This window comes from Cervus canadensis, chromosome 11 (genome assembly GCF_019320065.1).
Source record: "Cervus canadensis isolate Bull #8, Minnesota chromosome 11, ASM1932006v1, whole genome shotgun sequence".
Classification (NCBI taxonomy): Eukaryota; Metazoa; Chordata; class Mammalia; order Artiodactyla; family Cervidae; genus Cervus; species Cervus canadensis.
Window position 1 is genome coordinate 19,443,629 of NC_057396.1, and position 14,954 is coordinate 19,458,582.

The window sequence follows — 14,954 nt, forward strand, 5'->3', positions numbered from 1 at the left end:
AAAAGCCTGACATTCCTGCAGCTTGCACAGCAAAATAAGATTAGAAACCAAACCCAAGGGGTGAGAAACATCTAAGGGAGGAGGAAGATGCAGAGGGGACCCTGGGGAAGGACTCAGGTCCGGCAGCGTGTCACCTTTAGGGAAAGCTCGCTCCTTCCTGTCGAAACACAGGGATAGGGGCTGTCCAGGAAGAGAGACTCTGCCCCAGGCCAAGCTCATTAGAGACATCTGTATCTTGTATTCTTTACAAATAACCTTTCAGGTTACAGAAAACTGCCTGCCTGCAGAGTCGCTCCAGTTGCATCTGACTCTTTGCGACCCCATGGATGGTAGGTAGCCCGCCAGGCTCTTCTTTCTGTCCATAGGATTCTCCAGGCAAGAATACTGGAGTGGGTTGCCATTTCCTTCTCCTACAGAAAACTATTGGATGGTTTTATTTTCAAAATGGAAAATACACGTCTTCTCTGGGTTTTAATTACTATTTAACAGCACGTTTCCTAAACTGAGTCCTTTAGAAGTCCAGTTTCCAGAGAAGTCAGTTTTGGCACAATCATCTCCTGATGGCCAGTGTGGAGGCAATGCTATCAACCCTGACCCCCCTTTTTCTTTACAAAATTCTGGAAATTTGACCCTGAGATGATAAAGCAGAGTGACTAGAAAAAAGGGGGTCACCCTTCATATCATCTATTACAGATGCTTAAACATCAACAGATAAAAGCCTCTTTCTCTTGATCCTTGCTAATATATGCTTTTTCAAGGAAAGTGCTCTAGTGTTTTTCTCTTTATCACAATTTACTATGCCCTCCTGTTATGGCTGTCTATCTTTTTACCAAGGTATACTGTATGCTGAGATGTGGAGCCAAAAGCATTAAGTTGGTAACCTCAATTATTTTTATGTGTTAGGACCTCATAGATCAAGTTCATAGCTAGGCTGTGAACATTTCGTAATAGACTTACTTCCCTGAAGGACCGGGTAGAAACTGGAGAATAAGTCAAAATTTGGGAAGGTTCAAGTGACAACAGTCTTAAAAACAAGGGCAAAAGGGGACCAAAAAATAGTGAATTCTGTTAACCAGTGTCCTCCCCTACTTGATGAGGCATCTACCTTAAAAGAGTAAAAACTTATGTCTTTTTCCAGAGAGATACTCAACACTGCTCTCAGAAATTATCAAAAAGTGAACTATGTATTATAGAAAAAAATATGTCAGAATGACAAGCTAAGCATTTAACTCGTGCAAAATGTAAGGTGAAAGGAAGCTGAAAGCAGGGTCTTTGCAGAGGGGGACTCACCTATCTCCCTTTTACGGAAAGTGCCTCAATCCCTTTCATTCAAATGAGCTCAAGGGAGCTTTGTCAGAGACTAAAAGAAGGGATGATGTTTACGGTTCCACTGACTGAATGAAGGGGAACTACTTTATAGGCCTACAGTTTTACAGAACTCTAGGAACTAAATTACAATAAATCATCCTCATAAATGTCAAATTTGTGCCACCAAGAGGAAAATCCACCAAGGTTCAACACAAATGATTAACAAAAGAAAGAAGGCTCTAGAACAGGTCATGCTAGCGGGTGACCCTAAGCATGCCTCCAAAGCCTCCTCTGGAGGAATGGAAAGCTGTGGGCCTTCTGACCAAGGGCTCTAGCCTTTACCTTCTGAAATCTCCCATCCTGTGGTCTGACAGATTTGATAAGACAGACAGGCACGGATCATATCCTAAGCTCCAAGTGGCATCCCTGAGCAGACCCGCTGTCGTTTTTGGGGGAAGAGCACTTCTTACACCCATCCTCCCACACCTGTCCTCCCACGCTTCTCCTCCCGGGCCTGTGTTCTCATCAGAGAGCACAGCTCTTCACACAAAAATACTCAACCTCAACATCTGAGAACTTGAAATGTTACAAGGGGAAGAGGCCAAATCAGTGCCAAGCCCAGTCACTTTCGTTTTTGCAACACAAAATTTCACCTCTTGATCTTTGACCCCATAGAGACGTTTCACCTACAACTTTGCAACTTCCATGTCTACACTACTCTAAATTTCCCAAGCATCAAGTATTCTTGACCTCATCCTAGTAATAGTTGTGAAAAATTGCCTCTGTTCCCTGGCTTCAAAAGACAAGAGTCAGTCCAGGCCTGGAATGTGTCGTTAATAAATGTTATTTGGCCAAGAAAGTATAGAAAGGTCCCTTTGAAAACCAGGAACAATAGAATAAATATTTACAGATTTTCCTCAATTTATGATGGGGTTAAGTCCTGATAAACCCATCATCAACTAAAAACATCATAAGTCAAAATCACATTTAATACACCTAGCATACCAAACATTATAACTCAGCCTAGCCTACCTCTAACGTGGTCAGAACACTTACATTAGCCTACAGTCGGGCAAAACTCACCTAATACCAAGCCTGCTTTATAAGACAGTGTTGATGGTCTCATGTAATTTACTGGCTACTGTACTGAAAATGAAAAACAGAACGGTTGTCCAGATAAAGAATGGCTGTAAGAGCTTCCACGGTTTACCCTCAGGACGAGTGGCTGACTGGGAAGTGTAGCTCACTGCCACTGCCCAGCATCACGAGACATATCTTATCACTGGAAAAAGATCAAAATTCAAAGTATAGTTTCTACTGAATATGTATTGCTCTCACACCATCATAAAGTCAAAGAAAATCATAAGTTGAAGCACCATAAGTTGGGGTGGGTTCTAAGTAGCTTTAGTCGCGTCCAACTCTTTACGACCCCATGGACTGTAGCCCGCCAGGCTCCTGTGTCCATGGGATTCTCCAGGCAAGAATACTGGAGTGGGTAGCCATGCCCTCCTCCAGGGGATCTTCCCGACCCAGGGATCAAACCCGCGTCTCTTACGTCTCCTGCACTGGCAGGTGGGATCTGTACCACTAGCACCACCTGGGAAGCCCCATAAGTTGGGGACCATCTGCATATTATTACAATCACAATGGAGAGATTGACATTATCTTGCTTACGCCTGTGTAGTTCTTACCTAAAACTGGCTAATGCTGTAAAACTACCTTAAATTTTTAAAAACGAACTCAATATTCAATCTTTTTGTCTCAGCAGTCCGACATTTGACATTCTATTTTTCTGCAATGTACCCGCCTAGTGTCTTCCTGGCAAACTCCTACTCTTCCTTCCAGCTCAGCTCAAAGACCACCCCCTCTAAGAAGTCTTTCCTGACACCAACAGATGAACTTGCTCCTTCAAATCCCTGACTATCATTCCACTGCTGCACATAACACATTGGACTATAATTACCTATTCATGTGTGTGCAGCCTTATCAGACAGCAAATTCTACGAGGAGCATAATCAATGCTCAAAAGCAACTGATTGAATGTTTCTTTAACTGAAGTCATTTATCCATTCATTCAAGAAGTATTTATAGGCTTATTAGGTTCCTATATGTAAGAAAACACTAAGAGATGTATGCAAGAACTATCAGCATAAAGCACTTAATCTAAAATTTTCAGATTAAAAAACTAGGTGCCATAGCTAACAAAGCACTTGAGGTGGGAGACTCTTAAAAAATAGTTGAAATAATGCCAAACAAGTGAGTTTCCGTGACAAAGACATGCTGTCTGTCTGACAACTGTACAGCAGCAAGGCATCTCTTAAAACATAAGCCTCAGGACTTCCCTGGTGGTCCGGTAGTTACAAATTCCCCTCGCAGTGCAGGGGACGAGGGTTTAATCCGTGGTGGGGGAATCAGGATCTCACACGCCAAGACTGTACTTTCAGGGATCGTTTCTATGCAATCTACAGCTTCAATGTAATCCCTATCAAATTACCAATGGCACTGTTCACAGAACTAGACAAAAAATTGCACAATTCATATGGAAACACAAAGACCCCAAATAGCCAAAGCAGTCTTGGGAAAGAATGGAGCTGGAGGAATCAACCTGCCTGACTTCAGATTAAACTACAAAGCTACAGTCATCAAGACAGTAAGGTACTGGCCCCAAAACAGAAATACAGACCAATGGAACAAGACAGAAAGCCCAGAAATGAACCCTTGTACCTGTGGGTACCTTATTTTTGACAAAGGAGGCAAGAATATACAATGGGGCAAAGACAACCTCTTCAATAAATGGTGCTGGGAAAACTAGACAGCTACATGTAAAAGAATGAAATTAGAACACTTTCTAACCCCATACACAAAGATAAATTCAAAACGGATAAAAGACCTAAACGTAAGACCAGAAACTATAAAACTCCTAGAAGTAAACACAGGCAGAACACTCGACATAAATCAAAGCAAGATCCTCTATGACCCAACTCCTAGAGTAATGGAAATAAAAACAAAACTAAACAAGTGGGACCTGATTAAACATAAAAGCTTTTGCACAGCAAAGGAAACTATAAGCACAGTGAAAAGACAAGCTTCAGAATGGGAGAAAATAATAGCAAATGAAACAACTGACAAATGATTAATTTCCAAAATATACAAGCAGTTCATACAACTCAATGCCAGAAAAACAAACAACCCAATCAAAAAGTGGGGAAAAAAAAATCTATACAGACACTTCTCCAAAAAGACATACAGATGGCTAACAAACACATGAAAAGATGCTCAACATTGCTCATTATTAGAGAAATGCAAATCAAAACTACAAAGAGATAGCACCTCACACCGGTCAGAATGGCCATCATCAAAAGTCTACAAACGATAAATGCTGGAAGGGAATGGAGAAATGGAGAAAAGGGAATGCTCTTGCACTGTTTGTAGGAATGTGAATTGATACAGTCACTATGCAAAATGGTATGGAGATTCCTTAAAACACTAGGAATAAAACCACCATGTGACCCAGCAATCCCACTCCTAGGCATATACCCTGAGGAAACCAAAACTGAAAAAGACACATGTATCTCACTGTTCATTGCAGCACTATTTACAGCTAGAACATGGAAGCAACCTAGATGTCCATGACAGATGGATGGATAAAGAAGTTGTGGTACATATACACAATGGAATATTACTCAGCCATAAAAAGGAATGCATTTGAGTCAGTTCTGATGAGGTGAATGAACCCAGAACCTATTACACAGACTGTAGTGAGTCAGAAAGAGAAAGATAAATATCATATTCTAACGCAAATATATGGAATCTAAAAAAATGGTACTGAAGAATTTATTTACAGGGCAGCAGAGGAGAAACAGATATAGAGAATAGACTTATGAACATGGGGAGAGGGAAGGAGAGGGTGAGATGTATGGATAGAGTAACATGGAAACTTTCATTACCATATGTAAAATATATAGCCAATGGGAATTTGCTCTATGTCTCAGGAAACTCAAACAGGGGCTCTGTATCAATCCAGAAAGGGGCAGGAGATGGGAGGGAGGTTCAAAAGGGAAGGGATATATGTGTACCTATGTTGAGGTTTGACAGAACACAAAATTCTGTAAAGCAATCATCCCTCAACAAAAAAAATAAAATAAATAAATAAAATTTTTAAAAAAGATCTCACATGCCACAGAACAACTAGGCCTGCATGCCACAAATACTGAGTCTACATGCTCCAGAGCCCACAGGCCACAACTAGAAAGTTCACGTTCTTCACAACTAGAGAGTCTGTGTGCCACAACGAAAAATCCCACATGACACAACTAAGACCCAACACAGCCAAGTAAACAAATACATATTTTTAAAAAGGTTAGTCTCTCATATTTACTGAATGGACTCAACAATTACCATAAAATTAGCTGACAATGGTAAAGTACTACTTTGTCTGGTCAAAGCTATGGTTTTTCCAGTCGTTATGTATGGATATGAGAGTTGGACTGTAAAGAAAGCTGAGCACCGAAGAATTGATGCTGTTGAACTGTGGTGTTGGAGAAGACTCTTGAGAGTCCCTTGGACTGCAGGGAGATCCAACCAGTCCATCTTAAGGGAAATCATTTCTGAATATTCACTGGAAGGATGGATGCTGAAGCTGAGACTTTGGCCTCCTGATGCAAAGAACTAACTCATTGGAAAAGACCCTGATGCTGGGAAAGATTGAAGGCGGGAGGAGAAGGGGACGACAGAGGATGAGATGGTTGGATGGCATCATTGACTCGAAGGACATGAGTTTGAGTAAGCTCAGGCAGGTGGTGATGGACAGGGAAGCCTGATGTGCTGAAGTCCATGGGGTTGCAAAGAATCGGACATAGCTGAGCGACTGAACTGATTCTTTTTTTAAATTAATTATTTTGGTTGCACTGGGTCTTTATTGCTGCACACGGGCTTTCCCTAGTTGCAGAGTGTGGGGGTTACTCTCTAGTAGCTATTCTCTAGGTGCATGGGCTTCTCATTGCGGTGTGCAGAGCACAGGCTCCACGGCGCGTGCACTCAAGCAGCGGGGGCACACAGGCTCAGCAGTTGCGGCCGGCAGGCTCCAGAGTTCGGGTTCGGGCTCAGTAGTTGCTGCACCTGGTTTTAGTTGCTTCACGGCCTGTGATCAGGACACTTATGTAGATAAGGAGGAGTACTCCAGAATGTGTTCATTCTTTCACTCATGAATGAGAAATCTTTACTAAAGACCGAGAATACAGAAAGACTACCGACTCCTAGGTGGAAGAAATATTCTCTGCAAGCCTGCTAAAGCAAAATGGTGTTAACATGGAAATCAGACACTCCTGAAGATTTGTCAAATCCAAAGATGAGAAAAAAGCAAAAAAACTTCTACCAGCAAAGAACACCCCCTAAAGTCTGGTTGACTACACATCAGTCCTGTGGATGCCCAGTAGGACAGTTCTCTAGGGAAGCCCATGGTCAGTGGTAAAGAATCCGCCTGCAGTATAGGAAACGTGGGTCCAATCCCTAGGTCAGGAAGAAGATCCCCTGGAGAAGGAAATGGCAACCTACTTCAGTATTGTTGCCTGGGAAATCCCATGGACAGAGGAAGCTGATGGACTACAGTCTGTTGTTCTTAAGCCATTCATCCAAGTCGGACTCTTTGCAACACCATGAACTGCAGCACGCCAGGTTTCCCAGTCCTTCACTGTCTCCCGGAGCTTGCTCACTCAAGTCCACTGAGTTGGTGATGCCATCCAACCATCTCGTCCTCTGTCCCTTCTCCTGTCCTCAACCTTTCCCAGCATCAAGGTCTTTTCCAATGAGCGAGCTCTCGCATCATGTGGCCAAAGTAATGGAGCTTTAGCCTCAGCATCAGTCCCTCCAATGAATATTCAGGATTAATTTCGTTTAGGATTGACTGCTTAGATAACCTTGCAGTTCAAGGGACTCTCAAAAGTCTTCTCCAACACCACAGTTCAAAAGCATTAATTCCTTGGCTGCTGCTGCTGCTAAGTCACTTCAGTTGTGTCCGACTCTGTGTGACCCCATAGATAGCAGCCCACCAGGCTCCCCCGTCCCTGGGATTCTCCAAGCAAGAACACTGGAGTGGGTTGCCACTTCCTTCTCCAATGCATGAAGGTGAAAAGAGAAAGTGAAGTCGCTCAGTTGTGTCTGACTCTTAGCAACCCCATGGACTGCAGCCTACCAGGCTCCTCCATCCATGGGATTTTCCAGGCAAGAGTATTAGAGTGGGTTGCCATTGCCTTCTCTGAATTCCTTGGCATCCAGCCTTATTTATGGCCCAACTATCACAGCCATACATGACTACTGGAAAAATCATAGCATGATTATATGAAGCTTTGGCAGCAAAGTAATGTCTCTGTTTTTTAATCTGCTGTCTACGTTGGTCATAGTTTTTCTTCCAAGGAGCAAGCATCTTTGAATTTCATGGCTGCAGTCACCATCTGCAGTCATTTTGGAGCCCAAGAAAATAAAGTCTGTCACTGTTTCCCCATCTATTTGCCATGAAGTGATGGGACCGGATGCCATGATCTTAGCTTTCTGAATGTTAAGTTTTAAGCCAGTTTTTTCACTGTCCTCTTTCACTTTTATCAAGAGGCTCTTTAGTTCCTCTTTGCTTTTTGCTGTAAGGGTGGTGTCATCTGCATATCTGAGGTTATTGATATTTCTCCTGGCAATCTTGATTCCAGCTTGAGCTTCCTCCAGCCCAGCGTTTCTCACGATGTACTCTGCATATAAGTTAAATAAGCAGGGTGACAATATACAGCCTTGACGTACTCCTTTCCCTATTTGGAACCAGTCTGTTGGTCCATGTCCAGTTCGAACTGTTGCTTCCTGACCTGCATACAGGTTTCTCAAGAGGCAGGTCAGGTGGTCTGGTATTCCCATCTCTTTCAGAATTTTCCACAGTTTGTTGTAATCCACACAGTCAAAGGCATTAGCATACTCAACGAAGCAGAAGCAGATGTTTTTCCCTTGCTTTTTCTAGGATCCAACAAATGTTGGCAATTTGATCTCTGGTTCCTCTACCTTTTCGAAATCCAGCTTGAACATATGCAAGTTCTCGGTTCACGTACTGTTGAAGTCTAACTTGGAGGATTTTGAACATGACCTTGCTGCCATGTGAAATGAGTGAGATTATGGAGCAGTTTGAACATTCTTTGGTATTGCCCATTGTTGGTACTGGAATGAAAACTGATCTTTTCCAATCCTGTGGCTACTGCTGAGATTTCCAAATTTGCTGTCATTTTGAGTTCAGCACTGTCACAACATCATCTTTTAGGATTTGAAATAGTTCAGCTGGAATTCCATCACCTCCACTAGCTTTGCTCCTAGTGAGGCTTCCTAAGGCCCACTTGATCTCGCACTTCAGGATGTCTGGCTCTAGGTGAGTGATCACATCATCATGGTAATCAGGGTCATTAGACATTTTTTGTACAGTTCCTCAGTGTATTCTCGCCACCTCTTCTTAGCATCTTCTGCTTCTGTTAGGTCCCTACCACTTCTGTCCCTTATTGTGCCCATCTTTGCATGAAATGTTCCCTTGGTATCTCTCATTTTCTTGAAGAGATCTCTAGTCTTTCCCATTCTATTATTTTCCTCTATTTCTTTGCATTGATCACTTAGCAAGGCCTTCTTATTGTTGCTAATATTTGGAACTCTGCATTCAGATGGGTATATCTTTCCTTTTCTCCTTTGCCTTTCACTTCTCTTCTCAGCTATTTGTAAAGCCTCCTCAGACGACCATTTTGCTTTTCTGCATTTTTTTCTTCTTGGGGAAGGTTTTCATAGCTGCCTCCTATACAATGCATGAACCTTGGTCCACAGTTCTACAGACACTCTATCAAATCTAATCCCTTGAATCTATTTGTCACTTTCACTGTATAATCGTAAGGGATTTGACTTAGGTCATACCTGAATGGCCTAGTGGTTTTCCCTACTTTCTTCAATTTCAGTCTGAATTTGGCAATAAGGAGTTCATGATCTGAGCCACAGTCAGCTCCCAGTCTTATTTTTGCTGACTATATAGAGCTTCTCCATCCTCGGCTGCAAAGAATATAATCAATCTGATTTCAGTGTTGACCATTTGGTGACGTCCATGTGTAGAGTCATCTTTTGTGTTGTTGGAAGACAGTGTCTGCTATGACCAGTGCGTTGTCTTGTAAAACTCTGTTAGCCTTTGCCCTGTTACATTTTGTACTTCAAGGCCAAACTTGCCTGTTACTCCAGGTACCCCGTGACTTCCTACTTTTGCATTCCAGTCCTCTATGATGAAAAGGACATCTTTTTTTGGTATAACTGGCAAGTAACTTCTGCCATCTTGGAGGTAACTCGCTGGCTACAGTCCATGGGGTCACAAAAGAGTCAGACACAACTTAGTGAGTGAACAACAATAATGTGAGAATAATTCCCTCTGTCCCAGTAAAGCTTCTCCTATCACTAGGACAGTGATCACTTCCTGGACATTCAAAGTGGCAAAATCTGAACTGAAGCTAACTCAGGTTCACTAAAGCAGGTGAAACAGAACCCCAAGGACTCTTCCCCATAAAACACTGGCTGAAACGAACAGCAGATGCCAACATCCAGGCAGGCTGGCCACTGCTCTCCTGATCCCAAAACCTACCCACTGTTAAACTAGAAATATAAACTTAGGTCAGAATTTATTCTTTTTTTACTACTCTGTCTACCAATGTACTTATTTTTAGATGTAAAAACTTCACCAGTCTAGAGGAATATACAAACTACAAAATGTTCATAGACTCTCACACAAAGTTTTACAAATAAGCAGTCAGAATACCAATATGTAATAACCCATTTAAAAGGTAGAGAAGTCAATTTTTCAAAATTAAACTCAAATTCACACAATTTATTCACCCATATATAATGCACATTATGCTTCTAATAGGCTCCCCATAAATCAAGTTCTAATATGCAATCCAGATCCAGAAGTAGAGTCCCCCTTCTACTGTCTTGTGGAATCAAATAAAATTTTACAAGTAAACTAAAACAATGGGCAAATGAAAACATGCAGCTCTCCTGAGATAAAGGGAGACCTCTAGAGGCAAAAGCTGAAAATTGGGACTTTTTCCCATATCCTTAGGGATCTTAGAGCCACATAAAGAAGTCTTAAAATTCCTTCACTTAGCAATAATTCTCTATGCAGTTTGTAAATTCATTTTATTTTTAACCTACTACTTGTCATCTAAAATGACAATGTTCCCCAAATCCCAGGTGGTGGTTGTTCCATCGCTAAGTTGCATCTGACTCTTTGTGACCCCATGGACTCTTGCCCAACTAAATTTCATTCACACACTTACTTTAAATCTTATTCAATCTGTTGGTTCTGTTGCAAAGTGGTAAAGAAAAAAGGGCATGGGTTAAACTGATTAGAGAGACAGAGATAACATTAATGTGCTTCACACCAGAGTCTAAGATAATCACATACACAGAAAGATCTAAGATCTTCAAAAGGTTAAGGCAGAACAACCTATACTTATTTAATGAGAAGTTGTCTTATAAAATGTTTACTGACTTGACTGATCAGATCAAAAAGATCTCCAGCTTATCCCTCTCTAGTGGTCACTAACTCAAATGCCCTCAGGCGCGCCCCCCCCCCAAAAAAAACCCCAAAAAACAGGCTCCAGGGCTGGTTGGAAAAGAGAAAAAAATAAAAGACTATCTGAGAGAAAACCATCAGGCAAGGGGTAGAGATGGTGAGAGACTGGAGAACCAACCCCAGATTGTCCCACCACAGGTGGCTTAGACGGTAAAGAACTCACCTACAATGCAGGAGACCTGGGCTCAATCCCTGGGTTGGGAAGATCCCCTGGAGCAGGAAATGGCAACCCACTCCAGTATCCTTGCCTGGAGAATTCCATGGACAGAGGAGCCTGGTAGGCTACAGTCCATGGGGTCACAAAGAGTCAGACACAACTTAGCAACTAAACCACCACCAGACTAAAGGCATTCCGTTTTTTCCCCTCTTAGTGCTAAACTGGCCAAACTATCCACCCTCTCAAGCTGACCTCACTGTCATTTGCTACACTTTGTCTACAGATTTTGTGAACTTTCTCCCTTAATGCAAAATACTAAAGTAACACAAATTATTAGGTTGGCCAAAAGGTTCATTCAGGTTTTGGCCAACCCAATAAAAAAAATGAAAAAGGAAAACCAAATGTGTACTTGTATAGAGAATGCCTGGAGGAATATTTTCCAAGGTGTTAACAATAGCTATCTGGCCATGATGGGATTATGAATGTCTTAATTTTCTTATTTTTGTTACTATATTGATTTTCTAATGAGAAGAGAAGAAAGTAACTTAATTTTGAATGAGTAGCCTCAAAAGCCAATGCATGCCCGACAGAGTCCTTACCACTCTGTAACTGAGAATAAGAGGCTGAGAGACTAACAGGAAGCCAGAACTGAGTATCACATTAATCAAGGAAAAATATTTAGTTGCCACATACCATCACTGTGCTGTGTTCAAGCATCATTTATTTTTAAATAAGAAAAGATTACCTTTTGTTTAAATAACAAAAGGCTATCTTTGATAAATGAGGCAACTGAATTGAAATGTCAAAGTTGAGGCCAATTAAACTATCCTCCAACTCTCCCCTAACTTCATACAGCCTTACCATAAAGATCAGGTCCATGAGGAGTAAAGACATTATACAAAACGATGTTGAGTGGTGCAACCACCAGCTTCCCATAATAGTAGCTGTCAATGACCACCACAGGCACCTAAAACAGAGCAGAAAACAAAGCAATTGTAGAGTTTTGCTCTGGAAGTATCCTCACAATGCTATAGATTTCAGAATGAAAAACAGAATCAACTCCTAATGTTCTCTTTTCCATCCACACCACAGGTTGCTTTCATTACAACGTTAGAACAAAATAAGATGAAAAGACAACTCACCAGAAACAGCATTAGAGCAACCAATGACCAATGAAAGAAACTCTTCCACCTGTGTTTCATGATCAGCAGATCAAAGGCAATAGGTAAACTATTTAACAGAAAAATAGAAAGTGGGGAGTTAAATACTCAGAGAACACAGACTCAAACAGGACAGATTCACATATAACTCATGCTGAATTGAGAATCAAATGTCGCCAGCAATTATTGTGAGGGAAGAAAACTGGTACATGAAAGGATGTCTTCTCAAAAATAAAAATGTGATCTCTTCACAGGACTCATCAGAGGATGATGCATTCCACAGTGCACAAGAAATACAAATACTCAGCTTCGGAGTGAGCTCCATTTTATATGTATTTATGTGCAGTGGGGATTTACAATATATTAATCATAACTAAACTACCCTATTGTCCTACTCCCACCCTGCCAAATACTTATTTCTCCTTTCCATGATTTATTAACACTTTAGTAATAAAATAATATCACACACTTTCACTTCAATTCTGATATATCCCTTTCCAATATGTAATATTGTTCCAATATGCAATATTTGCACTTCTTCCTTTCACTTGACTTTCTCAAGCAAGTAGCATGTGTGTGTTGCCTTCACTATTTCTTCCTTAAGGCCTAACATCAAGTTATTAAGACTGATCTGAGGTCACCAGGAATTTCCTCTCTGCCAGACCCAGTGTCTTTCCACAACCGCATCTCCCTTTGTCTTTCTGTTGCACTTGACACAAAGCATCTGTTCCTTCCTCTTCAGACTCCCTGGCTCTGATGTTCTTTTCTGGGCTCTTCCTAGTCCTCCTTGCAGGCTTTTTTCCCTGTCCCATGGTGTGCTTTACCATGGTCCTGGCTCCCAAAGGCAAGGTTCTACTTTTCTCTCTCTACACTCATCTTCTCAGCAGATGCTTCAACTCCTGTTCCATGAACAATCACCTTCATATTCATGACTTCGTAATCTAGGACACTAGTCAGAGCCTTTACCATGCTCCAATCACAATGAATTCCCTCCCACACCAATCTATTTACTTACACCGAATCTACCCAGTGTTAACTACAGGCTTTGCTCCTGCCTCCTCCACGAGATCTCTGCATTTACATGGCACTGTCATAGCTATCATCTATTTGGCCACGTCATGTGGACATCTCTCTATGATTTGAAATTCCACCTTCTATTAACTAAATATTGCATTAACATTCCATTTTTTTAGATTTTTTTTTTCCTCCCCAACTAGTTACATTTCCATGAAAATGTTAGCTGCTCAGTTGTGTCTGACTCTGCAACACCATGAACTGTTGTCCCCCAGGCTCCTTCTGGCCACGGAATTCTCCAGGCGAGAATACTAAAGTAGGTTGCCATTCCCTTCTCCAGGGGATCCTCCCAATCCACGAATCGAACCCAGTCTCCTGCATTGCAGGTACATTCTCTACCATCTGAACCACCAGCTACATTTCCATAGCAGCTGCATTTCTCCTTTGATAAGTCAATAAATGAGAGCACAGTGCTGAGTGATTAACTGTGATCCCGAAATCACTTATCAAAAGACAGACTAATCAAAACACCCAAACTCAGAGGTATTTGAGGAACTCACGAAGTTGAATGTAGATCCAGTAAAGAGGAAAAGGAATGGAGAAACTGAGAAGAGGAGGATGGAGATGTAAAAATGAGGAAACCATGAGGCCTTGTGAGTCACATTAAAGTCTGGACACCATCACTAGAAAGGAATGAAGTACTGATACATGTCATAGCGTGGATGACTCTTGGAAACATGTTAAGTAAAAGAAGCCAGACACAGAAGACCATACAGTATGATTCTATTTATATAAAATCTCCAGAACAGGCACATGAAGTAGATTTTTGTGTTCAGAGACACAAAGTAGATTAACGGATGTCAACCTAGACAGCATATTAAAAGGCAGAGACATTACTTTGCCAACAAAGGTCCGTCTAGTCAAAGCTATGGTTTTTCCAGTAGTCATGTATGGATGTGAGAGTTGGACTATAAAGAAAGCTGAGCACTGAAGAATTGATGCTTTTGAACTGTGGTGTTGGAGAAGACTCTTGAGAGTCCCTCAGACAGCAAGGAGATCCAACCAGTCCATCCTAAAGGAAATCAGTCCTGAATATTCATTGAAAGGACTGATACTGAAGCTGAAACTCCAATACTTTGGCCACCTGATGCAAAGAACTGACTCATTTGAAAAGTCCCTGATGCTGGGAAAAATTGAAGGCAAGAGGAGAAGGGGATGACAGAGGATGAGATGGTTGGATAGCATCACTGATTCCATGGACAAGAGTTTGAATAAACTCCCAAGAGTTGGTGATGGACAGGGAGGCCTGGCGTGCTGCAGTCCACGGGGTTGCAAAGAGTTGGACATGACTGAGTGACTGAACTGAAGACTGGTGGGTTTGGGGATAAGAGGAAGTTACTGCTGAAGGGTACAGGTTTCTTTTAGGGATGATCAATGTTCTAAAACTGACTCTGAAAATAAATAAATAAATAAAACTGACTCTGGTGATGGCTGTAAAACTGTATAAAAACCATTGAACTACATATGTTAAGTGAGTGAATTATATGGTATATTACATATAAGGTATATTACTGAATTACATCTCAGTAAAGCCATTTAAAAAAATGTTTGGATACCACAGAGCAGGGGTTGGCCAACTTTTTATTTAAGGGACCTGATAGAGTTAAATAAGCAGGGTGACGATATACAGGCT

General features: G+C 41.5%; 1 protein-coding gene across 2 annotated transcripts in view; it reads right to left on the bottom strand.

Moving 5' to 3' along the window:
• The window catches only part of ALG9 (ALG9 alpha-1,2-mannosyltransferase), a 108,168-nt gene that overhangs the window by 69,572 nt on the left and 23,642 nt on the right, over positions 1 to 14,954 (bottom strand). For both annotated transcript variants that reach the window (XM_043481593.1, XM_043481594.1), the window contains exons 7-8: positions 12,230 to 12,317; positions 11,949 to 12,054 (exon numbers count right to left, since the gene is read on the bottom strand). In XM_043481593.1, the coding sequence (XP_043337528.1) occupies positions 11,949 to 12,054; positions 12,230 to 12,317 (194 nt within the window). The remainder of the gene's footprint in view (positions 1 to 11,948; positions 12,055 to 12,229; positions 12,318 to 14,954) is intronic.